A 27,741-nucleotide genomic window follows, 5' to 3' on the forward strand; every position below is an offset into this window, starting at 1 on the left:
TTATTATTATTATTATTATTATTGTTGTATTTGTAGGTGAAAATGAATTAGGGCTTTGTACTCGTATCTTCTTTGATCCAGCAGATGAGGATGAAAAGGATCCAGGTGTTTTTATTACTGAAATTGCTGAAGGGGGTGCAGCCCACAAACTTGGATGGTGAGTTTGAATTTATAATTTTATAAGAATTAACTTTGTAGGGGGCAGCTGAGTAGCACAGTGGATTGAGAGTCAGGCCTAGAGATGGGAGGTCCTAGGTTCAAATCTGGCCTCAGACACTTCCCAGCTGTGTGACTTTGGGCAAGTCACTTGACCCCCATTGCCTAGCCCTTACCACTCTTCTGCCTTGGAGCCAATACACAGTATTGACTCCAAGATGGAAGGTAAGGGTTTAAAAAAAAAAGAATTGACTTTGTAGAGAGGATTTAATATCATTCTAAATGGTATTAATATTGTAAGCATGACAAATAATTTACAAAATAAAAATCTCTGAAAAACACAGAAATATATCACCTTTAAAAATATGTCCATGACCAAATTAGCAATAAAATGGAATTGACCCTGCCACAGATTCTATAATCCCAATTATGCCAATCAAAAGTAGTCTGTACAACACATGGGCAACAGTCCCTGACTTTATCATTGATCATTAATAATTGCCATAATAAGTGTGTTCTAAACAGGGGTTCAGCTATTTCCAAGTCAACAAGAATTTATCAGCCTACACAGTTCCCAGCCCTGTGTGCTATCACATGAAAGGATATAAAGATAGGGAGAAATAATCCTTAATCTGGAGAAATGAATAAACAAATTGGCTAGGAAACAAACAAATTACTATTGTGTATAGAAATTACTTATACAAGTTCAATGAAAAATAATCTCAGTGGGGGTATATGGTCCACTTTGATTTCCTTACAAACAAATGGGAGCCACGAGTCCCTAGAAACTATCTTCAAAGATCACTGAAATTTGTCAATATTATAAACCAGCTCCTGAATCAAGATAGGGCTTCCTAGATATAGGAATGTACATTAAAAATGTTTTTACAAATTGCTGTAATAAAGGGCCCTGAGATAGAAAAAAATAAGAAATGACAACAGATTGTCAATTCGTAAGCTTAAAAATGTAAGAATTTGATAAACAACAGCAATGAAATATGTTCGAAGTCCTTGCTCATGATACAATTTTGAACTCTATAGTACAATTCTTCCTGAGATTTACACTTTTATTTAGAACTGAAAGCAAAAGCAAAAGCAAAAACCTTAAGCAGAATCTAACCTTCAGTTTACTTCTTCTTAAGGAAGGAAAACTTAAGTATTTTGTTTCTAAGCCTGATATCATTGCTTCTTGATGTCAATTCTTCCAGCCCCCACTTTTTAGAACCTTTCCTGCTTCCTAGACTGTAAGAAAATCTATTTCTTTAGCTGCCCACCCTGAATATCCCAAATAAATGGTAGAAATTTTCTCCTCCCAACCTCTCAACATTGTTGTCTTTTCCTCAGTTTATGTGATGGCATTTATCTGTTAATTGTCACCCAAAGTATCTATAATTAATGTATCAACTGGAAGTCTGTTTTTGAATGATTTTGTCTCCTGACCCAATCCCCAAATTCTCAAAGGCACACTGTCTGACACTTCAGTGGAATCATTAACTCTAATTGCCCATTTCCAAAGAATTTTAAATTTGGAACAACACACTGATTCTGTGTTTGTGGACAATTTCTCCTGGATCTGTCTCACCCTGTTTTCCAATCTCTACCAATATCCTTTCCTTTTCCAATCTCATTTCCTTATTGCCTTACTGGAGAATGGAGGTGGTCTTTAGTTGGATAAGTCCTAAACCAGAAAGTCTTGGAGTATGGAGTAAGTGATGAATACTTTGTCTACCATCTTTGAAATCTGCTTTAAAAGTCCAGGGAAGAGCAAGATCTCCAAACAGGCTGCAGGATGATGAATTTATTTAGACACACCAGTCCTCTAAATCATATCAATTTGTAAAGAGGTAACAGTTGGAATATTTGTAAGGGGTAGAAGTTATACTTATGGTATAATGAGTCATTGAAGTCTGTCTCTTAAATACCATCCTTTGGTCTTCTAATCACATACATGCATTGGTCTGTTTGGTCATAACATTTTTTACTTGTAGTTTTAATTACCCTGCAATTCTCTTTTTCAGTATCCATTTATTTGACCAGATTATTAAAATAGGTGAAACCAATCTAATTGGATTAGATGAAGAAGAAATCTTCTCTACTTTTAAAAAAATGGAAAATTGTGTTTTCCGGTGAGTAAATTGTATATTTCTTTAAGATACAGTGATTTCTAGATCTCCATTTTTTTATTTGGAAATTTCTAGAGCAATGGTGTTCACACAGAAAAATTGGGGAGAAAACAAGACAAATTTTAAACAAAACATTAATTTCTTTTTTCACCTTCATTTCCTAAATAGAAATAATCCTCTTTTTTCTGTACAGTGGTTCAGAGAATGTTTTATGATCCAGTTGCACTTTCCCTTCTGAATGGATTGCCCTATCAAATCTCAAACTCCTGACTTCCATTTGGATTTATTTCTAGTTAATGAATTAGTATTTCCGTGGCAAATAATGCTACTTGAACCTAAAGAGTTTTTTTGGAAGAGAGAATGATTAGGTGCATTTGCCCACTCAGTTTATTTGCATGAACTATGTCTTATTTCAAAATACATAAATTAAATGTGGATATTTTGAACCTAGGATTGAAATTGGACGAGAGCCACCTGAAGTCAAGACAGAACTCATCATACTCCTTGAATTGTCAGAGGAAAGGAAGAAATTTTTTACAGATTCAGTCATAGTTCAGGTATGATATCAACCAAATACAAAGATGTAAAGACTCAAAATTCTTACTTATTCCATCACAAGATAGCAAAATTTTTAAAAAATATACATTTAAATATAGTTTCCTTTCTCAGAGGTAACAAATAAAACTCAAATACTATATTGCACATGCAAAGAAAAACAATAATAAAAAAGTTTTAAAAATAAAAAATATATAGCAATAAGTGACACACTCCGCCAGCCAAAGAGAGGTAGAACACAAAGGTTACTCACTAAAAAATGAGAACCATGTCCCTTTTTAACTTGGACATGAACCACTGTGTGAGTGTGAATGATTTTCAGAATAAAACAGTAGTAGAGTAGATAATGCATAATCAAAGAAAGTACCAAAGTCCCCAAAATTCACAATGGTCCAGTTAATTTAAATAGGAAACAAATCCACTATCATATTTTACATGAGTTGCTATGTGACATTTTTAAAAACCTATGAACTGATGGATTCTAGGCCTCTAGGTCACAATTTTTGCAGATGTAGATATTCTTTCAATGTTGGCAAAGATATTTTTAAACAAAGTCATTTTGTTTAATAACTGCCATTATTTCAAAATTTGGCAGAAGAGTCCAGAAAAAAAAAACCAAACCTCTTATATTGATGAGGAAAATCTTTTGGGGGTCTATAACATAACCAAGAAATCTAGATTGTTCTGATTCAAGTAAAGTTAACTGCTGAAGAGTTATGCAGAATCTCTTTTTTGGCTTTCTGCTTTATATAAACACTTTTTTCTCTGGCAGGAACTTCTATTTGGTTCTCTACCTTTAATAAAACATTCTATATTTTAGATAGATAGATAGATATAAACCTTCCATTCAGAAACCATTAGTTATCTAAAATCATTTCTGAAGACCCATTAAAATTAAAAGTTAGATTCTCTAAAGGTTGTATACAAGATGTAACCAGTTTTGTTGAAGTTCATCCATCATCATCTATGTGATAATTAACAAAGGCAAAAAGGCAGAAAAGGCTTTTAAGGCAACGTGATCTTAGGCAACATGATCTTTGATGGATCTAGTGACAAGGTTTGGGGCAAGATGTTCATAGGCTTTTACAATGATATTTTGTTCTTCAGCAAAGGTACAAAATAAAGAATGATATAACAAAACAGTATTGATTAGATTAATAATATATGAACTTAAAAGGAAATTAGATCTTACAACAATCAGGAAATATAAAGATTCATGACATTGAATAGGCAGTGCAGTCAAAATATCCTTTATTCTAATCCAAACATACATGTTTACTATCTTGAGGGGGAATAAAACTCAAAAGGTTAACATCACTAAATGTCCTGATCTCTTTTTTCCCCTCCCCCAGGATTTATCATCCATTTGCATTTCTTTTGTCAGAGATTTGAAGTTTCTGATAGAAGCACTGGGAAGAATCTCCACTCTGCATGTTTTAGAACTTTGTCAAAATATTTCAGTTTGGTTTATAGTTTAAGCAGCCCCCAGCCTATTGCATATTTATGAGGAGAAATAAACAAGAGGAGAAATAGCCAATGAAAATTCAAACTGCTAGTAAGAAAATCAAGCAGAGCTAATATGCACTTTGTTAGCTCAAGCGATTCAAACTGTTCTCTGAGAGTTTGAAGCATGGTTTGGAATAGCATTTTTCCTCCAAAAAAAAAAAAGTGGAATGGAAAGGAATTAGTTAAGAGGCTTGGAAGAGTATTGTTCTTTCACCTCCTCATTAGGGGCAAAACTTTGAGGGAAAACAATAGTGTATTTACATATGAGAGAAAGAGTACTCCTCCTTGGTGTTTTCGGCAATAGAAAGAAGGAAAAAGCAGGTCTATTCCCCCAAACTGACTTTAAATCCACTGATTTGGACTAACTACCTTCCCTGTGAAAAACCTTGAATAACAACCTTCTAAACCAGGAGCCCAGAATTAGCTTTTAAAAATCAGCCTAAATAACGCGGTTTCTTTTTTGGGGTGTGAGGAAAGGGATTTGGGTGGAAAGATTTTTATATGTCACCCTCTGCACAGAGACTCGACTCAGAGTGAGAGGTGGCAGCAGAGTAGCTCCTTAGGCTTCCCAGCACACTTCAGTGAGGAGTTAAGGCAAAAGAAACCACAGTCGCTTGGGAACAGCAGTAGCAGCAACAGTGACCATAATGGTTAAAGCAGGAGGGTGGGCAGGAGTGCAGGCTTGAAAAAATGCATCTATTCTATCTTAAAAAATATTTGAGAATTCTATCTCTTTTTGGTAAGCCAGAATGTGGGTTTTTTAAATTAATATACAATAACTATTATATTTTAAAAGTTTTATTAATAATAACTTGAAATAAAAAGCTAGAGTAAAACCTGCCTAACGCAGCTCAGGTTGCAAGAGAAGAGAGAGAGTGTGTGGCTTCCAGCAAACTATATACAAGCATGACATTGCAAATGTGGTGGAGAGAGGAGAGTAATTATGGGAAATACTGAAGGACTTCTAGGGAATGAAGTCCAAGGGTACAAGATTCTAATTAATATACTGTTGAAAACCTCATTTCTGTCACACTGATTATCTGTTTTCTTTGAAGTTCTTCTAAAATAAAGAATCCTTTCTTCATTTTTGTTTTTGGGTTTATTGCTTGCTGATTTCAGTTTCTTCTGGGACTTCCTTATATAGTCTATTCCATGAACTTAGTTTTCTTTTAAACCACTACTAAGTAATCTTGAATAATTATCAATTTTTGAAGGTTCAGTTTCAGACCTGCTAATGCTAGACCTCTTTTATTCTTATTTTTATTTAATGGAAATTTAAGGTATTATTTACCTTTTCACAATAATCTCTTACTAACAATCATTTTTTTTGTGTCTTTCTCTACCCTAACCCTAATGTTATCCCCAACAGACCTCTCTACATTGTAAGCTCCTGGAGTCAGGAAGTGTTTTAATTTCATCTCAAGTATAACACACAGGACTAACATTTAATAGATGCTTTAAAAAATTCTGATAGAACTAGCTGCATTGAGCTATATACTTATGTAGATGCATAATAGGCTCTTGTTTTCAATTGTTTTAACTGCTATTTAGCTTTGTGTTTTGGTGAATTCTTTAATATATATACACTCATTTTGAACTGACTATTCTTTATCTCATATACTATAATAAAAATCTTTGGAAGCAAGATCAAAGTATATATTCTCCAAAAAAAATACATATATATATATATGTATATATATATATATATATATACATACATATATATGCTTGCATATAGTTCATCTTGGGGAAAAATGTAAAAGAATTTCAGTATGGCACCCTTAAAACATCATTTGTGTTCAATTATATAATCATAAATATGAGCAAACAACAGGAGTGGATTTTGTTTCTTTATTTTAAGCATGTTCTTATAATTGATTAGCTTTGGGTCCACATTGTAATTACATTTCTAAACATTTTCTCCCCTTAAAGGAAAAAGTTGGAGATATCAAAATTGTGAAAGGAAAAGCAAGAAATTCTAAAACTCCGAAAATATCATGGCTCTGGATCACCTGGTATATCAATAAGTTTCTACTGGGAAAGTAAAGTAGTGGATTTTTTAGACAAAATGTAAAATTCCAGGTATGAACAAATCATGAAAGTATTAAAGATGCATTCAATAGCTGACTCTTATGAGCAATGTGCTCATGTACCAGACTTCTGGATCCTTGAATTGAATTGGGACTCATATTTTGTAGTATTCTGACTATTTCCCACACTTGAAGACCAAAGGTAAAACGAACTTCTGCGCTAAGCGCTGGCTATGACATTGTCTTAGCCTTCACCTCTTTGATTTTGTTGTTGTTTACTAAGCTAATGTTAAGTTCTCTACCATGTCACATGTTTGACTAACTATCTCCCATTCCCCATTCCTTGGAACTTCAATAAAAACTGTATTCACCTGTAATTGGCTCTCTCATACCATCAGAAGAGCACAGACAGACTGAATGCCATGCTCAAATATCCCGCATCTCTCTGTTTCTTTACCTGCTCTATGTCTTCTCCATTCTTAATCTTTAAACACTTCAACCCAAATTCCCTCAGTCCTCGACTTCCCTTTTCAGGTGGTCAACCCATGTTAGAATATTTTGTAGCTGCTGGACAGCTACACAAAATGAAAGTTTAATAATAAAATAATGGTAGGTTTTAATCCTATAATCCACTTACCGAGAATGTTTTGTAATCAGAAAATTTTAAAAATATATGTTCTGGGGCATTTATTGTATAATATTTTTTCTTATTTATCCAGGGCAAGCCTCAACTCCTGTTTGTCTTAGTTTCCTCATTTGTAAAATAGGGATCTGAATAGAAGTCCCAGCAATATGAGGAACAAATGAGATAATAATAGTCAAGCACTTCACTCAATTCCTGGCATGTATTAAAAGGATATAAATGATTCTTATTATTGTCATTACTATAATAGTGTGACAAATGAGGAATGGCTGAACCGTTTCTGGCTTATAAATACAATGAAATAATGTAATGCCCTAAAATCAGTAAATATCAGGAATTGGAAACAATTTAATGAACTTTGATGTAAAGCAAATACTGCCCCCAAAATAACTCTACAAGAGGGAATTCAAAATTTTTTATCATCTGTCCTAGAATTGGGGCTAAGTATCAGTTCTAAGGTAGAAGAGCAGTAAGAGCTAAGTGACTTACTTTAGATCACATAGGAAGGAAGTGTCTAAAGCCAGATATGAAACCAAGTCCTCCCATCTCCAGACTTAGCTCATTATCCACTGAACCACCTAGGTGCCCCTGAGAATATATTTTCAAGAATTAAAAGGAAAACTCTATAAAGATAAATGGATGAGTAAAAAACAATAGGCAAGAAGAGAATATTAAAATGTAAGTCATTTTGGAGAATGTTTATCTGACTTTGGTAATATATAAATGAATGTTCAAAATAAACAGGATAAAAAGACTAGAATCTCTAAGTATGATGCTTAATCTTTAGGTTACTAAGAGTGTTGAACCAAATTTTTTCAAATGGCCAATACAAGGGGGCAGCTGGGTAGCTCAGTGGATTGAGAACCAGGCCTAGAGAAGGGAGGTCCTGGGTTCAAATCTGGCCTCAGATACTTCCTAGTAGTGTGATCCTGGGCAAGTCACTTGACCCCCATTGCCTAGCCCTTACCACTCTTCTGTCTTGGAGCCAATACACAGTATTGACTCCAAGAAGGAAGGTAAGGGTTTAAAAAAAGTGGCCAATATATTTTATACTCTTCACATGTATTTATGGTGTCCAGCTCTGATTTTATGTACACAGATACTGGAGTGGTTTGCCATTTCCTTCAACTCATTTGACAAGAATAGAACTGAGGTAAATAGGGCTGACTGACTTGCCTAGGGTCACACAGCTAGTTTTTGATTTTACTGCATTTGAACTTACAAAGATGAGACCTCCCTGACTCTGGGCTTCGTACTCTATCCACTGGGCCACCTAACTACCCCTAACTGCCATTAGTATTTGCAATGTAAGGAGGAACAATAAAATATACCTCAGCCATTTACCTATGGTATAGTGATAGGAATTTCCAAAATAGGATAACAATGACAAGGGATGTTCCAATCAAGAGGATTGGGATGATGCTGTTTGTGCCCTCTCCCTTTCCACTAAGGAGTCTCTCTGGTTTTGATCTAAGCACATAATGACCAGCTTTAGCCTTGGAGAGACCTGAAAGGTCAAGCATCTATCTCACAGCCTTTGACTCTTTATTCCTCTACCCTGTGTCTCAAGAGAAAACTAAACAGGAAAATTTGGCTAAATAAGGAACTAGAAAGGTACTCAGTCTACTCTGTGAGACAGCTACTTATTTCCTCTTTACAAAAGATGGGCTTAATAAATACAAGATCTGATTTCAATTCAGGATCTCTGGACCTCTGAAATTCATAATGTTGATTTTATGCAGAACACAACTTTAAGACTGATGTTTGATCATGTCTGCAGGGACAGGCAGTCAGAGGATTAGGTTCAAGTTTGCCTAATTGATCCCTAAAACCACAACCTCATGGAAGAAACTGCCAAACCCTTAGGATGGTGAGGGCAGCCCATCCTCCTACTGCTCAAAAGAGAATTATTTGCCACATGCCATAGAAAACCAAAGAGAACAAGCCAGAAGGAGCCTCTCCTTTTTAACAGATACAACACCCCACCACCACCTTCCTCTCTGACAGGTTGGGGAAAGGACCAAGGTTCCATGCGCTGGTTCTCTGTGGGACTGAGCCACATATGTGGTCCAGAGGAAGTAGACAGGGCAGCTCTAAGAATGTTCCATCCCCATTACCGTCCCCATTGACATGAAAAGAGAGTCTGACAGGTAGACATAAATACATAAAAGCCTTTTAAGTGAAATTCATTGATCACATTTCTTTTAAATGCAAGCTTAGTTCTTTATTGAACTTACAATTTAAAGTACTGTCATGCCTTACATTATAATGCTCAATATTGCTAGGAGAATCACATGGCATAAATTTGGAATTGTGTGTTTTTATTTTATCTTTAGGGTTCATTAAATCATATTTGGGTAAGTACAGATATGGGAAGGATTCATGATTTCATTGATATATAGGAAATGCTCATAGGTAATGAAACTTCCCCTACCAATGCTGGCTGACACCTCTGCAACTTAATTGATTAAAAGTATTGATAAACAAACTTGAACTCAGATTTTCTTGACTTGCTCTTTATATGCTATGTAAAGCTGACTCTCTAGGTATGATTTCATACATATACACACATACACACACTAGGTTGTCTCTATGCATGAAATATAGAATTCATTCAGGTATTTAGGAAATATTCTCCATAATGAATTATTCTATAGGCAGGACTAAGATTGTAATGACCGAAAGGTTTGGTCTTTCAGTATATATAGAGAAGAGTGGAGACCTCTCTGTTTCAGCTTTTGGAGCTGAGGCCAGGCCTCACAGGCTGGCAGAGGGTTTCTCCCACTCCCATCCTCTGTGCTACTTTTGTTGATTTCAGAATCTTAGCAGTTGATAGAAAGCAAACAAGAACAGTTCTAACTTTCAGAAACTGGTTGGGCCTGTGTCTTTGGGCTGAATTGAGAAGAGGCACTCGGAATCAGGACTGGGAAGCCAACACTCCTCCCACCTCCAACACCAGGAAGGAAGTAACAACCAGGCAGGAAGGAAGTGCAAGTCACAAGACCCAGTTGCCCCTTCCCCCACCAACTATCAGTCTTGTTTCCTTTCCAAATAGCCTTCTTACTCTTCCCCCTAACTTTTCAATTTTAGTCAGTCTCTCTCTTTTCCCCTCCCTAATGTTACTCCTTTTCCAATGTCCTCCCCTCTTATTTATTCCCCTCTTACTATAGTGCCTTTTAAATGACCCCCCAACCTCTCCCTCTCTTGTGTAGCTCCCCTCCCCACATGCCCATTTATTATCCTTCTACTTCTCCATAGGAAACAATACAATTCTCTGCCCCCAATGGATCTGATTGTTCTCTCTCTGAGTCAATTTTAGTGTGTGTAAGATTTAAGTATTATATGTTGCCAAACTCTTCCATTCTTCCATTGAATTGATCTTCTCCCCCTCCCCCATGAGCTTCTTTATGAAAAATATATTTACCCCATTTTATCTCTTTTCCAATTTCTCTTAGTATTAACCTATGTTTACACCTAGTGTTTTAAATACATTTTGATATATTATCCTATACAGTTTGTCACTGTACCCTCTAAGTACCATTTTTCTAGCTAACCTGATGAAAATAACAATTTTTAAGAGTTATCAATATGTTTCCTTATAGAAATACAAATCATTTTTACCTCATTGGGTCCCTTAAAAAAGTTTTGTTTTCTTTTTTTTCCTTTCTTACCTTTTGGTGATTCCCTTGAGTTGTTTTGGGGTATGAAATTTTCTGTATAAGTCAGGTCTTTTCTTTAGGAATGCTTGGAAGTCTTTTTAAAATTAAATTACAAAACTTTCCAGTGCATGACTATAATCAATTTTGCTGGGTAGTTGATTCTTGGTTGTAGACCCAGTTTCCTCATATTCTGTAATATCATATTTTTTGCCTTGCAGTCCTTCAGAGTGGATGCAGTCAGTTCCTGTGTTATCCTAACTGTGCATCCATGATATCTGAATGGTTTCTTTGTAGCATCTTTTCATTAATCTGGAAGTTCTTGAACTTGGCTATAACATTCCTTGGTGTTGTCAATTAGCTATTAAATGCAGCAGGTGGTCTGTGGATTCTTTCAATCTCTACTTTATCCTCTTGTTCAAGAATGCCTGAGCAGTTTTCTTGAATAATTTCCTGTAGAATGATATCCAGACTTTTTTCTTTGGTCATGATTTTCTGGTAGTCCAATGTTTCTTAAATTATCTCTTCTGGATCTATTTTCTTGGTCTTTTTTTTCCAACATGTTGTTTCATATTTTCCTCAAATTTTTCATTCTTTTGACTTTGTTTTATAGACTCTTATTGCCTTGTGAACTCATTTGCTTCTAGTTGTTGGATTTTTGGTTATCCTTTTCCTTTTGGTCTTTTTTTCTTTGTAGTTCATCTTTCATTTTCCTTGCTTCATTTTCAAGCTGGTAAATTCTGCCTTTTAAAACACTATTTTTTTGTTTTAGTTCATGTGCCTCTGTTTCCAAATGACCTATTTTGCTTTTTAAGATCTTTTCCCAATTGTCTTCAGCCTCTCTTAATTGTTTTTGGAATTGTGTTTTGAGTTCTTCCAAAGCCTATGTCCAGTTCTCTGGAGTTCCTAAGTTTTTGCTTGGTGTTTCTTGGTCCTCCTCCATTCCATTTGTTCTTTGTTCAGTACCCATATAGAAACTGTTGATTGTAATTTCTTTTTTCTTTTTCTGTTGTTTACTTATATTCCTTCTCCTCTCCCCCCTCCCCATTGTTGGCTGTAATCATACACTTTTGTTTATTTGTTGGATCTGTGGAGTTTGGGCTATTCTGTCTTGAAGAGGCTTCTTCTCTGCTCTGCTGATTAACTAGATTAGACTGATGGAGTATTAAATGAGCCCTGAGACCAGATCTTCTTCAGTTTCCAACAGAAGCTGAAGGTGAAGATGAAGGTAGTTACCCTCATCCTCCTTTCTACTCCTGTCTGCCAGCAGCCTCCCTGTCAGCTGCCCAGTCAGAGTTCTGAGCTTCCCATGGTGGTACCAAGGTACTCTATCACAGTTATAGCCTTCACCCTGGGATCCCAGTCAGCTGGATTCTTACTGTGGGTCTCAGCATGTAAGTGGGAGGAAGAGTGTTGGAGATTGAGATTCCCTGCCCTTTGAAGGCTTCTTATTTGCACTACTGGTAGATGGGATAAAGCCTGGCCAAGCTGATCTGCAAAGCTGGATGTGGATGTGCCTTAAGGCCAAAACCTCCAGAGGCAGAGGACCAAGATATGGAGAGTGGTGGCTGAAGGCAGTGACCCAGCTGCCCTCCTCTCTGCCCCTCTCCTTCAGCTATGTCCCTTCCAGTTGTCAGAGTCCTGGATCTCAAGTAACTGTGGTGGCAAGCACTTTCTCCAGGCCAGAGCTCTCACCCCAAGATCCCAGCAATCACCCAAATCTCAGCGCAGTAGGTAGGGGAGGAATCCGGGGATCTTCCTTATTTCTTTTCCTTAAACTAGAGAATTCAGGCTTCTCTGTTGTGTACTTTTTACATTGAATTGAGCAGGAGGGTCCCCTGGCTCTGTCTTGTTTGATTTGTTTTTCTATCGCCCTTGAAGCACTTTGTTTTTTATTATGTGGAAGAGTTTACACAGAGGACTCAAATTTTGCTACTTCTAAGTGGCCATCTTGACTCTGCCTCTGAACACTAAATCTTGAAACACTATACCTAACAACCCCTTTCCCTTATATCCTCACTTCTTGCCTTTCACCCCTACCCCAAAAATAAAGAGGAAAACATTAAAAGGGTGAAAAATATCAAATATATTTAGCCCAACAAAGATGTATACCTCATTCTGCTTTATCAGTCTATCACTTCCCCTTTTATGTGGTGGGTATCATTGTTTAATCTTTACCCTCTAGAATTGTGGCTGATTGTTAAATATTGTGGTTAAATAGAGTCTATTAAATAAATGTCCATTAAATAGAGTTCTTAAATCTTTCAAATTTCTTTTTCTTCATGATGTTATTATGGTAAAACCCTCATGATATTGTGAAATTTCTTCATGTGATCATGACAAATGCTTTTTCTGGTTCTATTCACTTTGTGTCAGTTCACAGAAATCTGCCCAGGTTTCTCCTAAGACCATTCTGGTAATAATTTCTTATTATGCATAATTTGTTCAGCCATTTCCCAGTGGTGAACATCCTTAGTCTCCAATTTCTTACCTTTGAAAAAAATTTTTAAAAGTCTACTATAATTATAAAAGTCTACTACTATCTATTGGGTCCTTTTTATTTTTATTGTTGAACTTCTATGGGATTATAGGTCTAGAAATGCAATTGCTAAATCAAAGAGTTAGTTCAATGACAGTTTAATGTGGCCTAGGACCAAAGTATTTACTGAATGCCTAGAAAAACCCACATTTCTACCAATATTAATACTATTACTTTCCAATACCCCTCTAATAATTGTCATTTTTATTTGTCAATTGTCATTCTTTGTCAATCAGAATAATATGAAGTAGAAGCTCAGAGTTGCTTAAATTTATACTTCTCTACTTATTTAGTGATTTTGGACTATTTAAAATGGACTACTCTCTTGAAAACTGCCTTTTTCATATCTTGGACTTTGTGATGGCCATTTAATTTAAAGAAACCTCATGGTTCAAGTCCAAGGCTTTCATTTGATCAGTGTAGTAAATTGAAGGTCAGAAATGCTATAAATGACTTGCCTAAATTAATACAAATAGTTAGTGGAAACTACAACTAGATTCTAGAACTAGAAATAGAGGTCATGTCTCCTTAATTCCAAGATGATTTCATTGTCCATTGTATCAAACTATCCCTTTTTCTTCCACAGAGAACTGGAATTAAAAAATGAAGAGATGGAATTGAAAAGAATAATAGAAGAAGAAGGTCAGAAATATAAAAAAGACCTCAAGGAAATTGATGAAAGGGTGAGAGTACAGTTCATTTATATATATATATATATATATATATATATATATATATATATATATATATATATATATATATATATATATATATATATATAAACTATATCTATGATTAAAAACCCAGTGTCTGGCTCACATATTTTCCCTCTTCTTTGTGAATAAAATCTAAATCCTGTGACTTCCAAACTGAAACCAGAGAGTTTAACAATTAATATCCAGCATACCTTGAAATAAATCTTATTATATATACATATATGCATATAAGTCTCATATACTCACAGCTTAGCAAAGGACCAGACACATAAAAAGCATTTAATAAAGGTCATTTTTTTCTTTCTATATACACATGACAAGATGTATAAATATATACATACACACATTTATATATGTGTGTGTGTGTGTAACTTACATCTATATATACACCTCTATCAAAGACCAGGATACTTTTTTATCAAACCTCTCCTAACATCATTCTAACTGCAAATGGCCTGGTCACTGTAATTTCCCAGTTCTTATGGCACTTTCACTAATTTTGTCTTTGAACATCTTTACTAGTCCATGCTACAAAATTATAACCTCCCTGGAGACAGAATCTGTCTTTTCCCTTTCATATACAATACTACACACAGAGAGAGGTTTCATTTTATAATATTAAGAATGAAGACCTACAATGAAGTCCTCCTTCTAATGTCCATCCTGGATGTCTAAACCTCACCAAGTCGGTAACATCTTAGTGCTCTGGGAAACTCTCTGCAACTAGAGAGCAATGGAAGTGACACTTTCCTTGAAAAAGTTAATTCTTCACTGGGAGATCTTTTCACCTTGAATTCTATCCCTAACCTCATCTACTATGACTATTCCTATCCCCTTTCCCTTTCCTATTCCCATTTTGATCTCTATACCAATATCTATCCCTATCCCTAACTTCATGTTAATCCTTAAATCTATTTTGATTATTATTCCCTGACAACCTATTCATGGAATTTGTGTATAAGTATTTTTCATGTATAGTATTAAGGGGTTAATTGGAGAGTAGAGAGGTCAGATAAGTGGCTAGCAGGTACAAATGAGTTATTTATAGAATAGTTATGAATGCTGGAGAAAAAAAGGATTGAATAAATTGAAATTAATAGAATTATTATGGTTGCACAAATTTCAGACTAACAACTTGATAGAGAAACTTAAAAAATATGTGAACATATCTGAAGTGAATATCGGAAATCAGCCTGAGGAGACAGTAAAAGAAGATATAACAACAGGGCAATTATTGGCCGCAGAGGATATCAGTTTAGGTAAGAGATTGATTCTTGATTAGGCTAAAAGGAATCAATTAGTGTCAAGAAAAGAGGCAGCAGAGGTTATAATGTAAATATGGAATTTTAGCTGGTAAACATTCTGTTGGTCTATTACCACAAATATTTTTAATTTTTAATTGTAAAATTTTAATTTTAAATTTAAAAAATTTTAAAAATTAAAAAAAAATGTAAATGTTACATGGAGGAACAATTTTTGACAACTTTTTTTTTACTGTTTTAAAATTCAGATTTGCTACTTACCCTCCTCCAACTCCCAGACAAGGTGTTATACATGTTACATGTATGTATGTTATACATACTTCCATATTATTTCTGTCCATAGATGATAGAAGACATATCACTCTTACAATAAAAATCTCATGAAGGTTATATTATAGGAGCAGATGTCAGGTTTTGATCTGTCCTTAGCTTCTAATAGTTCTGTCTTTGGCTACAGACACTATTTTCTTCATGAATCCCTTGCAGTTATCTTGGAGACTTACTTTACTGATAATGGTTTTAGTCCTTCACAGTTGATCATGGGAAAATATTTCTGTTACTATATACATTGTTCTTCTGGTTCTGCTTTCTTTTTTCTGAACTCACTCTTTCACTGTTTTTTTATGGTACAATAGTATTTCATTATAACTATATAGAAGAACTTGTTCATTCTTCTCCCATGTGATGAATAACCCGATAGTTTCCAATTCATTGCCACTATAAAAAAAGGTGCTAATAATATTTTGGTACAGTTAATTCCTTTTATTCTATCTTTGATCCATTTGGGATACTAAGCCTGTAATGAGACTACCGGCTCAAAGGGTATGCATAGTTGTCTTTGGGTATGGTTCCCTATAGCTCTCAAGAATGGTTGTATCAGTTCACAGTTCCACCTATAGCATATCAGTGTTTCAATTTTGCCATGTCTCCCCCAACATTTATCATTTTCTATTTAGGTCAGTTTAGCTAATATAAAAGTTAAGAAGGCATTTCTCAGAATTGTTTTAATTTAACTTTCTCTCATCAGTAGTGATTTGGACCATTTGTTCTGTAAACCTTAAAATTCCTTAGACTTATAAATGTTGGAAATTTCACCATTGGGAAATTTCATACTTGAAAAATTTCCTATTGATAGTGGAAACTCTATTGGAATGTGAACCCCATTGGCATGGGAGGTTCCTCCTCCTCCCTTCTTAAGATTACTTTAGGACAGAAACCTTTTGCTGAACAATGGAAAGGGCTTTGACCTATGCTTAAGCACAGAAGAGGAATTTCTTTTGACTCATGATTGATTTTAGAATTGATACAATAGAGATACTTGGAATGACAGAACCAGGTCTTGGAAAATACAATTTCCACCCCACTCAGTCCTAACAGGATTTAGGAAGGGCTGCAGCATAGATCAAAATTTAATTATTCCAATCTCTACCCTACTCAGGGTAACAGGATTTAGGAAGGGATGTAGCAAAGGGTCAAGATTTAATTATTTGAGAATATGACCTTCAACAGACATGTGCAAAGCCACAGACCTCTGGGCGGTCCTGGGTTAAGCTAGAGCCACCATTGGCACAGGGAAGACATGGACAGTGATTGGTAGATGTGAGAACTGAGGGGAGGGAACTTGAATGGTTTCCTTAAAAAGAGAGGGGTCTGAGGACTGAGGTGGTGGTTGGTTGGAGAGGTTTTGGCTCTGAGAGGTTGTGCTGGCTCTGAAGGAAGCTGCTCTGAAGGAAGCTGGAGGTGGAGGCCCCTGAGACTGTTTCTCCATTTTGGTCACGTGAGTGATAGGGACTGATCTCCTTTCTTTGCCTCAGCTATCTAAGGGCTTGAGCCTTTTGGCCCAGCCTAAACAGAAGGGGTATTTAAGCCCTATTCCCTTCTCTCCCCTTTCTCTCTCCCTCTCTCTCTCTATCTCTAATTCCTTTCTTCCTCCTGTTTGTAATTAAACTCTATAAAAGGTTGAAGGCTGACTTGTGTTTTCATTTAGGAATTACATAGCTGAATTCCTTGGCTACCTTAAATTAATATATATCAGTCTTTTAAAGTGATTTCCTTGTCACAGTTCATATAACTGGATAATTTTAATCTCTTCCTCTGAGAACTGCCTGTTAATATCTATTTCTTGATTGGGGAATGTTTTGTATTCTTATAAATTTGACTTGGTTCTCTATATATTTGAGAAATGAGGCTTTAGTCAGATACTTGATATAAAGCCCCCCCCATATTTGTTGTTTCCCAGATTTGTTGTTTCCTTTCTCATTGGTTTTATTTCAGTAAAATCTTTTAAATTTAATTAAATTAAAATACTTTTTAAATTAAGTAAGCAACGATTTATAATATTTGATTTATTTTTTCACAAAACCAACTTTTTTTTCTTATTTGTTAGTTTTATAATTTTATTTCAATTTATTCATATCTCCCTTGATTTTCAGGATTTCCAAATTGCTGTTTAATTATGGGTTTTTAATTTGTTCTTTCATAGTTTTTTACTTGCATAACCACTTGATGTTCTGTTTCTCTATTTTATTAATATGAGCAATGAGATATGAATTTCCTTCTGAGTACTGCTTGGCTGCATCCCATAAATTTTGTTTACATTCCATAAATGTTGTTAATGATATTGTTATTTATTTCTATGATTTAATCTTTGATCCATTTGCTCTTAGGAAAAGATTGTTTCTAATTCTAAATATTAGTTTCTAATTTATTTTTAGACTTCTGCATTTTGTGTCACTTTTCTAGCATTCTGGTCTGAAAAGTATGGATTTAATATTTCTGTTTCTATACATTTGGATGTGAGGCTTTTATGACCACTTATGTGGTTGATTTTTGTGAAAGTCACACATATTGCTGAGAAAAAGTGCATTCCTTTCTATTTCCCTTCAGTTTTCTCCAGAGGTCTATCATGTCTGGGTTTTCTAAAGATCTCTTTACCTTCTTAACTTCTTTCTTGTTTATTTTCTGGTTGGATTTATCTACTTTTGAGAGGGGAATGTTGAGATATTCCCCACTAGTAATATTTTTATTTTATTTTTCCTTCTGTAACTTCTTTAATTCTTCCTTTATGAATATGGATGCTATGCCATTTGATGCATAAATGTTTAATAATGATATTGTTTTCATTATCTATCATACCTTTTATCGTTATGTACTTTCTTTCCTTATTTCCTTTGATCAGATCAGTCTGCTTTTGATTTGTCTGAAATCAGATTTGCTATCCTGGCTTTTATTACTTTATTTGAGGCATAGTATATGCTACTCGAGCCTCTTTTATTCTGTGTGTGTTGTCTCCATGTTTTAAATGTGTTTCTTGTGGGCAGAATAATGTGGTGTTCTGGTTTTTTTAAACAACTCTGCTATCCTTTTCTGTTTCATGTGTAAATTCAGCCCATTCATGAATCCACATACATCATTACTAATTGTGTTTTCATGCATCTTATTTTCCCCGTTTATTTTTCTCTTTCTCTCTTCTTAGCTTTTCCATGTTCACAGATGTTTTGTTATTGACTATCACCTCCCCCAATTCAACCCTCCTTTTTTGTTCACCCTCAATCCCTTATTCTCTCTAACCTCCTACTTCCCTATAGGGTAAGATAAGTTTCTACAGATGAATATGGCTGTTATTTCCTTTTTGAGCTAGTTCTGATGAGAGTAAGGTCCAATCAGAGTTAAAGCACATCTCCTCCACTGGATTTGTTGTTTATGTGCCTGTTAAGGAGAAATAGTTTGCCTCCTTCTGTAAAAAATAGACTCGAATACAGGACTACAATCCCCATGAGCCTTTGCTCCACTTCCCCAGAATGCCTTGTAATCTCACCTGGGCCGAGATCGAGAAGATATTTAAGCAAAGGCTTTTGAAGGGCTCGGCTTTTTGGACTTCCGTTTTTGGAGCAGAGGCGTCTCTTCCATGATGTGAGGTTATTTTGTCTAGGCCTCTGGCCTAGGCACATGTTTCTTACTTGTATATTCTTAATCTTTAACCTTTAATAAACCTCTAAAAAATATATATTCCTTGCAGAGAGAAACTAATTTCTACCTGCCTCAGTCTCCCCATCTCCCCTAAATTTTAACTGTTACACTTCTAGATCTCCTTTTCTCTCTTCTCCATTTATTCCTCTTTCCCATTCCCTCCCTTTTAATATCATCCCATCTTATTTAGCTTCCTTTCTTTGATGCATACCCCTTTTATTGCTCCAATATTAAGTATTTTAGATACTTTAATCTTAAGTATTATTTTCAATATTAAGTATTTTAGATTCTTTAGCTTTAGCTTGCCTTTGAAATATTATAGATGTCTTAATTATTTCAATGATCATCTTGCCAGGTATGAATGAACTCAATTCAACTTTTGCAAAACTATCAAGTATTCTTCTTCTCTTGAGTATTGAACTTAGTATCAAATTTTGCTTTCAACTTTTTTGCGTGAGAAAAGTCCGAAATTTCTCTATTTCATTAAAGAGCAATTGTTACCTTTTGGAAGATTAATCTTGGTTTTACTCAGTGTATAATTCTAGGTTTCAGTCCTAGAATCTACTTTTCAGAATGTCATATTCTGTGCCTTCCAGTCCTTTAATGTAAAAACTGCTATGTCCTGGAGAATCCTGACTATGGCTCCTCAATATTTAAAATGTTTCCTTCTGGCAGCTTCTACCACTTTTTCTGTGGCCTGGGAGTTCTAGAATTTGGTTATAGTAGTACTGGGGTATTTTATTTTGGGTTCTCTTTCAGGAAGAGATAGGTGGATTCTCTCTATTTCTATTTCCCCCTCTTGTTTGAGGATATCGTAATATTCCCTGATGACTTCTTTTACTATGGAATTCAGGATTTTCTTTTGATCGTGGTTTTCAGGTATTCTGATGATCCTTAGATGACTTCTCCTGGGTCTATTTTCTAGGCTGGTCATATTTACAATTGAAGTATTTCAGACTTTCTTCTTTTTTTTTTTAAATTTTGGATTTCGTTTTATTGTTTCTTGCTTATAGTTTCATTAACTTCCATCAGTCCAATTCTAATTTTAAGGAGTTTTCTTCTTTGAGTTCTTGGGTTTCCTTTTCTACTTGGCTGTCTTTTCTTTAAAGGGTTGTTTTCTTCATGTTTTGTTTCGTTTTGATTTTTATTGTTTTGGTTTTGGGTTGTTGTTTTTTTTTTGGCCTCTATTCCCATTTGGTGGATTCAATTAATTAGGAAGTTTTTTTCTTCAATGATTTTTTCCCCCAGATATTGAGTTTTTCAATTAGTTCCCTTATATTTTTTAACTTCTTCCAGGGATTCTTTTTAAGATCTAAACTCCTTGCCCACTTTCTTTTGAGGCTTGACATGTCTCCTTTATGGCATTGTTGTCCTCTTCTGGGTCCATATATTGATCTTCCTTGTCACTAAAGTACCTTTCCCAGGTCAGTTTTTTCTTATTTTACTTGTTTTTCAATTTTTTCTTTCCTTTGTAACCATATTTATCTTTTGAGATCCTTCTCTGTTCCTGGAGTAAAAGGGTATATTGCTCTAAGATTACAGAGTACTCTTCTCTGGTATTTGGTGTAGGACTAGCTGCCCTTGTTCCTCGTGGTTTGTCTGTCACGGAGACAGCAGTACTGGCATGTTCTGGGGTGGTTGGCAACTGTTTCATTCAACTATATTTAGCATAATGACTTACCAGTTCCCCCATTGTTTTGTGGGTTAGTCTGGTCCCCACTATGCTACTTCACTGCCCCTACCAAGTAGCCTGGGTGGAGAAGGCTCCCTGCTTTGATTTCTACTGCCCCAGGCTTTACCCCACCACATGTAAGTAAGCAAATTACTTCACTGTAGTTCTAGTTCCCCCTTCTTGCATCCCTGTAACCTCAAGATTCTTTTGCTATTTGGAAGTGGATAGTTCATTGTTAATTCTAGTTCCATCTTTACTCCTTTGGAGTCCCAAGGCTCTGATGTCACATGAGAGTTTGAAGGTTCCTTACCTTCTCTACCTGTATAGAGTGACCCCAGCTGGGTTCCAAGATCTGCCAGTACTATCAGATTGCTCTCTTCTCTTACCTAAAGTGAGATGTTGCTCCAGCTTTTCTTTGTTTTGAGGCAATTTGTTTTCTTTAGTTTTTGCATTGAGGAAATGGAGTGCCTTTTCTTCCTACATCTTATCTTTCAGCATGCAACTTTTGTCTTCATGCAAAATCTGAATAAAACTGAAGAGGGCAGTTCTAAAGAGAGGAAGCTGCTGAGGTATCTATACATATAAATGCACATATACACATATGTACACATATATACATCCATATATACATATCTATATGTCTGTACATGTATGCATGTGTGAACATAGAATGGCTTCCGCATTTTAAAGATTTTTTTCATAGACATTGAAAATGTTTTTTTTTTACCAAGAATTCCTTGAGAGCAGAGATTGACTTTTTTGTCTTTTTCTGTATCCTTGGTGCTGTACCTGGAACACTTGAGGCACTTACTAATGATTGTTGACTTATTCAAAACCTAGAATTTATTTTTTTAAGATATATTATCTATATAAAGAAGAATGTGCATTTTTCAAAGACTTTCAAGTTTTTGAACTATAACACTAAAGGATGAGATAGGACACTTTATTATCCCTATTACTACAAGAGGAACCTAAGAATCAGAGATGATGATTACCTTTGGCTTATATGTTTCTGTGCCAAGAATAATCCCATGTGCCTTACCACCAAGTTTATACTCTGCCTGATTATAAGTAAATTTTCTAGGAAAAAGAAACATATAGACATACACACACACATACAGACAAAACACAAATACACATACAAATGGTATCTAGGCTGCTGCAAGAACTGAAGCTAGTGAGGGGGGAAAAGATTGCAAAAACAGAAAATTACTCATAAATTTATAAATTACCTATCGTTAAGATCAACGCTGCCATACTCTTAAGGGATGTGCATTATACAATGTCACATGTATCTGATATCTTTTAATGTAAAATACTCTCTGTAAGGCTTATTATCTTGTTTTATCTTCATGACAACTCTGTGGTGAAGGTTACATAAATAATACTTTCCAGATTTTACAGAAAACAAAAAAAAAGGAAGATTCTGGGAAAAAGACAGTACTTGTTCAAGTACACCCAGCTAGTAAATGGACAAGCCAAGATTCTGTAGAAAGAATGCATTGTCACTTTAAAGATATATTACAGAATCCAAATTGTAAGAAGGAATGGAATACATTCTCTCCCTAGTTAATCTGTGTCACCCTAAGATTTTATTAAGAGTGGGACTCACTCTAATTCCCTACTTAAACTGAATGTGTAAATTCTAGCTTGAGTCTCTAGCTGCCTTTCTAATGAGATTCACCATCACCTTTGTCAGAGTTATGCAGAAAGTGAGGCAGGTCAAGATTCTTTTGAGAAAAGTGAGGTGGGGGAGGATTCAGTCTATTTCACCTTCTGCAGATTTGACTATACCATTTACTAGCTGTTTGGAACTTTGAACAACTTACTTAACTACTCATGTTCTTTAAATCTCATATGAAAAGTATTACTGTGAGAACACCAATCTGACCTTTTGGTGTACATAGTTTCAAAGGAGAAATGCTTGGAAAAAATATTGGACAAATAAAATAATGAAATATTATATATACATTTACATATACATATACATATATACATATTTGGAAAAGAACGAGTTCTACATACCAACTAGTGAAGTTTCCAAAGAATACAGTTCTTTCAGAACAAAAATGACACAATAGAGAAAAGAGAAATGGATCCTATTTTGACTCTGGCAAAGGCTTAAAAGTACAGGTGAATTTGGAACAACAAATGCCCAGGTGCCAAGAAGAGGAAAAGATCATGAAAAAGTGGTTGTAATGGAACAGAGAGGATATTATGGAACAGTGATGATGTTATAAGCATCAGTGTTTGATATTAATAAACATTTTAATCACTGACATAGATGAAATAATAGATTCCATATGAAATTTGCAAATAATTTGTTTTAGCTATAATTTTCCCAAACCTAGTACTATGGAAAATATATTTTTGAATGTTTTAAATGAATATTATTTTAGATATATCTGTATCTATCTCTTTCGATCTATATGACTGTCCATTTAATTTAACTGTTGGCAAATAAGTTAGAGATGGCTTCCTTTCTTAGCTATAGATGTTAGACAACCTATATAGATGTTAGACAACCTATCTATATAGAAGGTTCATTAGAAATCACTTTCTTGGGTGTCATCATTTACCTGAATTTGTCTGGTATTGTGAATATGACAACTTTTGGAGCATCATTGCCATTGCTAACAGTAGGCAATCTGGTTCAGCCTTTTGAGTCTGGGGTGAATGAGTCACAGTGGGAAAGTGGATGATGCACATCAGGGGCTGTTATTTTTTTGGCTGCTGAGTACCATTATTATGGTGATATGTTCAGTTGGTGTTCAGGGAGGGTTAGGACCTCTACTGTGAGAGCTTGCTGAATGCTTTTCAGGGCTGCTTATCCCCGTTTGGTGTCTACCTCTTTCCCAGCTCTTACTTGTGGCTCCAAGCTATAGTTTTCAGCAGCAGGCTGTTAAAGCTGTCCAGGCAGATGCGTTAAGCTTGGGTTTATGTCTAACCCTAGCCTTGTGAAGACCTCTCCTGCGAGAACAGATGGATGAGGCAATTTGTTTCAGTAGCCATGAAGGTGGCTGAAGCAAACACTTTCGAGTGCTTAAAACTTGGATGGTTATTAGAGACACTGACATCATTTAGGTGCATTTTCAGTCATCCTGACTTTTGTCTTGCCACAGGATTTAGATGACTCTGGAAGAAAGAGTGAGGCTGACAACTCTGGGCAACTCACTTAAATCCAATTCACACATAAGTTAATATATTACCCTGTGATGTCACTGGTATTCTTTGAAATGAAGGGTCACCACCACCACCACCAATTGATGGAACATATTTTTTATTGACTGAATCATCCTTTTATCTTCTTAAATCTAGCTTTGTTTTAAACTGCCCTTGCAGCTGGCTAATATTTTCTTGTAGATTCCAAATGATCAGTTTTTCAGGAGGAAGCTCAAAAATTATCTATTTAATCCACTCATTTTGTAGGTGAGGAAAATGAAGCCCAGAGAATACATATAGATGACTAGCTCCCCTGCTAAGACTTCAAGTGTCTTGCCTCTAAATCCAATGCTCTATATTCTTACCTCTGCATGATAATATAGAGGGTCATTAGCAATAGGAAGCAATTAAAGGTTGCTGTTGCCTCTGGTTAAACCTAGGAAGAAACTTATACTGTTCTACTCATTGAATTATTCATATTCTTAGATATCACAATTAAAAAAGAACCAGTAGAAGAATTAGTAGAAGAGGAGATCAGCAGTGGCAAACCTGCAATGGGAAAAGCTATAATGCAGTTTTCCTGGTTTTGGTAAGAGATGTGCTTTTTATAAATGGATAACAAAGTTCTTAACAGACAAAATAATTTATTTCTGCTGGATTTTACCCCATTGGCTACCATTTTGCAGTGTTTTTCCTTTATATAAAAGAACCTCATTATTTCTATATGGTTTCTCAGTTGTTCACATCTTCCTCAAATGGACTCTGGCATAGAGGTATCCAACTCACAACCTATGGATGTGGCCCCAAGAGATCCATTTCTTTTTGAGTTTGATAACACCAACATAGAGGAAAAAATATAGGACATAGAGTGTATCTAGGGTCAAATTGGAGCTTTGTCACTTCAACTTGTGTGATTGAGGTTATGTGATTTCTGATCAATACGTTTGAGATTTCTCATCTATATAAAATGAGGGGATGGCACAAGTTGACATCCAGTGTTACTTTCAAATCTACATCAGGGAAACTTCAACTCCTTACAAGACAAATCATGTATTAGTTGTGTTTAATGTAGAGGAGGAAGCGGTAGAGAGATGATACCATGCCACATGCACAAAACTTTTAACTTAATTGACTTCCATTTCTTGTTTGTTTCTTTTTTTTAACATAAAAGTCAGGTTAGGTTATACCTATTCTCTTCGATATATTCCAACATAGACATGTGCCCTATAAAAAACTAATGTTCCTTTAACATATGGCTTTATCTTTCTTATGGAATTGAAATTTATGAATTTTTATAGTGTGTTTCTCTTTAGGTAACTTTTTGCATCATAATAGAATGTATTTTGTGCTTTAATTATTTCCCTCTCAAATCTTGGATGATTCTAGCAATGTCCAAGGATACAATTGGAGGAACTTCTTTTGTTTTAAAAAACATGATAAACAAGTAAAGAATGTGCGCAAGCAGGAAGAAACTGACCTAAAGGTAAATTTTCATTATGTGAAATTTGTCATAAAGATTTATGTGCGTATCTCCATTTTAATTACTAGGGAATGAGCTTTTAACATAATCTCTAAGACCCTTTCGCAGTTTTCACTGTCAAGGGTTATATTAACATAGGCCAATCTAAGCTTTTAAATATTGTCTCTCTTGATCTCTAGCTATTTGATGACGCCTCTGCTTCTTTTATACCCCAAAGCTGCTGGTGTCTGACTGGACAGAAACTCAAGTTGGCCATTGGTTAAAGAGTATTGGAATGAAAAAATATATCCTGAAATTTGATTATAAAAGAATAAGAGGTCAAGAACTTCTTGAATTAGACAATGATGCATTAAAAGTAAGCTTCAGAATTGGCTCTTTATATATGCTACATACAATTATATATTAACTTCTTTTATGGTGGGCATTGGATGAAAAACAGTACAAATAATGGGATTCCTATATATGGCCCATTTGACAACCTTATGGTTTTAAGGAAAACATGTTAACTACCTTTTTGAATGTAGTTTCAAGAAATGTTTTTTAATGTGATTTGCTCCCCCTTTTTTTAGTATTCAGGCCATATTCCTTTTCATTTCTATTTATTTATTGAAACCTTATACCTTCCATCTTAGAATATATAACATGTAAGTTTCCAAAGAAAAAGAATTTTAAGGGGTGGGCAATGTGAGGCAAGTGACTGTCTCAGCATCATACTTCTAGGGGGTCACATTTGAAACCAGGTCCTCTTTTCTCTAGGTCTGCTTCTCAATCTATTGAGCCACCATTCTTTTTTTTCTTTTTTTAGAATTCTATCTATTAACAAACACTGGAAAGCAGAAAAGCAATATTTTAATTTTGTACCAGGCAGATTAACTTCACTGAAACAGATTAAAAAACAGTAATCATGGGAAATGGCAAGCTTTCATTTCATTTATAGTAAATAAAATATCAATATTTTAAGCTTTAAATAGCAAATATTGGTTAGAATAACATCTTTGTCATTGACCAGAGGTACTAGAGGAATATGATAATTGACTACACAAAACCCTGAAATATATTCTACTTGGATTCATTTGCCACATAAGAAAATATTAGGAGGATTTTTTAAAATGTAGCTTCTTTCACAATTATTTCTAAAATGTTCCTAATGTATTCTATTTAAGTACCTCTAAGCTGTAAATTTCTGATATTCTGGGTTCTTCAATTTGAAGACAAATGAAAATTATGCAATTAAAAATAATAAAAAAATATATAGTGTTTCAAATGCTACCATCTCTGGGCTCCCAACCAGTTAAGCAAATAAAAATTAATAGATGAGAAATGTAGCTTCAAGTATAATTATGATACCAATAAGAAGTACCAACACTCTTCTTAGAAAAGATAGTTTTTATGTGAATTCCTTAATGCCTTTTAGAGTTCTACAATGTAATTTTTTTACTTCATTCAGAGATATGGAATATTTTCCTAATGTTGTAAAATCTGAGTTCTTCAGAAATGATACTTAATTTAATGTTCAGGTTCATTATGTAAAGAGTTATAAAATATATTCATTTGAATGCATGCATGTAAAGTAACAGCTTTAATTTTTTTTCCAAAGTGCATTGGCATCACTAAGAAGAGAGATCGCAAGAAAATCCTTAAGGGAATTAAGAAAATTCAACAGACAGAAAAAAATTAATACAATCTAACAATTAAATATATCAAAAAGATAATTCTGGAAGATACAGCAAAAATGAGAAAAATATAATTACATGATATTTACCTTTACTCTACTACTTCAACATATTATTGAAACCTTCTGATTCTTCTGCCATGAATCTAGCACACATTTACTGAGGAGCAGTGATGGATGGAATGACCATATAAGCCAAGAGATTTTGGTGGACCACTGATCAAGGTGTTCCAAAGATGATCATTCATTCACTCATTTCTGCCTTAGCCTGAGAAAGAGCATCCTGTTTGTTGCACTCTGGATTCCTTTTTTATCTTTGGACCTAGGCTTTTCAGCCTTTGTCTACCAATTCTTATGTTGTGTATACCTTAGAGAATAATTACCATGATGTATATCCCCAATTAATTCACTATGCAATTTTGAAAATAAAAACTCTGTCTGCTCTTTGATGCCTACCTTCCATTAGGAGAGAAAGTTGATTTACCCCAATCCACATAGAATTGGGTCAGAAAAAAGAATATCAACGTTTGTTGCCCAAATAACAAAAATCAATCAGTAGAATTATAATCATAGAAAAAGAAAAAAAGAGCTGCAATCTCA

At 34.9% G+C, this 27,741-nt stretch overlaps 1 protein-coding gene across 1 annotated transcript; it reads left to right on the forward strand.

Moving 5' to 3' along the window:
* LOC103104116 (uncharacterized) lies at positions 1–27,741 on the forward strand. Its single transcript, XM_056793274.1, has 10 exons — positions 1–157; positions 2,175–2,282; positions 2,731–2,836; positions 6,273–6,355; positions 13,795–13,891; positions 15,051–15,183; positions 24,476–24,578; positions 25,376–25,472; positions 25,687–25,824; positions 27,067–27,741. The coding sequence occupies exons 5-10, from the start codon at positions 13,820–13,822 to the stop codon at positions 27,145–27,147; spliced, it is 624 nt and encodes a 207-aa protein (XP_056649252.1). The 5' UTR covers positions 1–157; positions 2,175–2,282; positions 2,731–2,836; positions 6,273–6,355; positions 13,795–13,819; the 3' UTR covers positions 27,148–27,741.

The sequence above is a fragment of the Monodelphis domestica genome, chromosome 4 (genome assembly GCF_027887165.1).
Source record: "Monodelphis domestica isolate mMonDom1 chromosome 4, mMonDom1.pri, whole genome shotgun sequence".
In the NCBI taxonomy this organism is placed as follows: Eukaryota; Metazoa; Chordata; class Mammalia; order Didelphimorphia; family Didelphidae; genus Monodelphis; species Monodelphis domestica.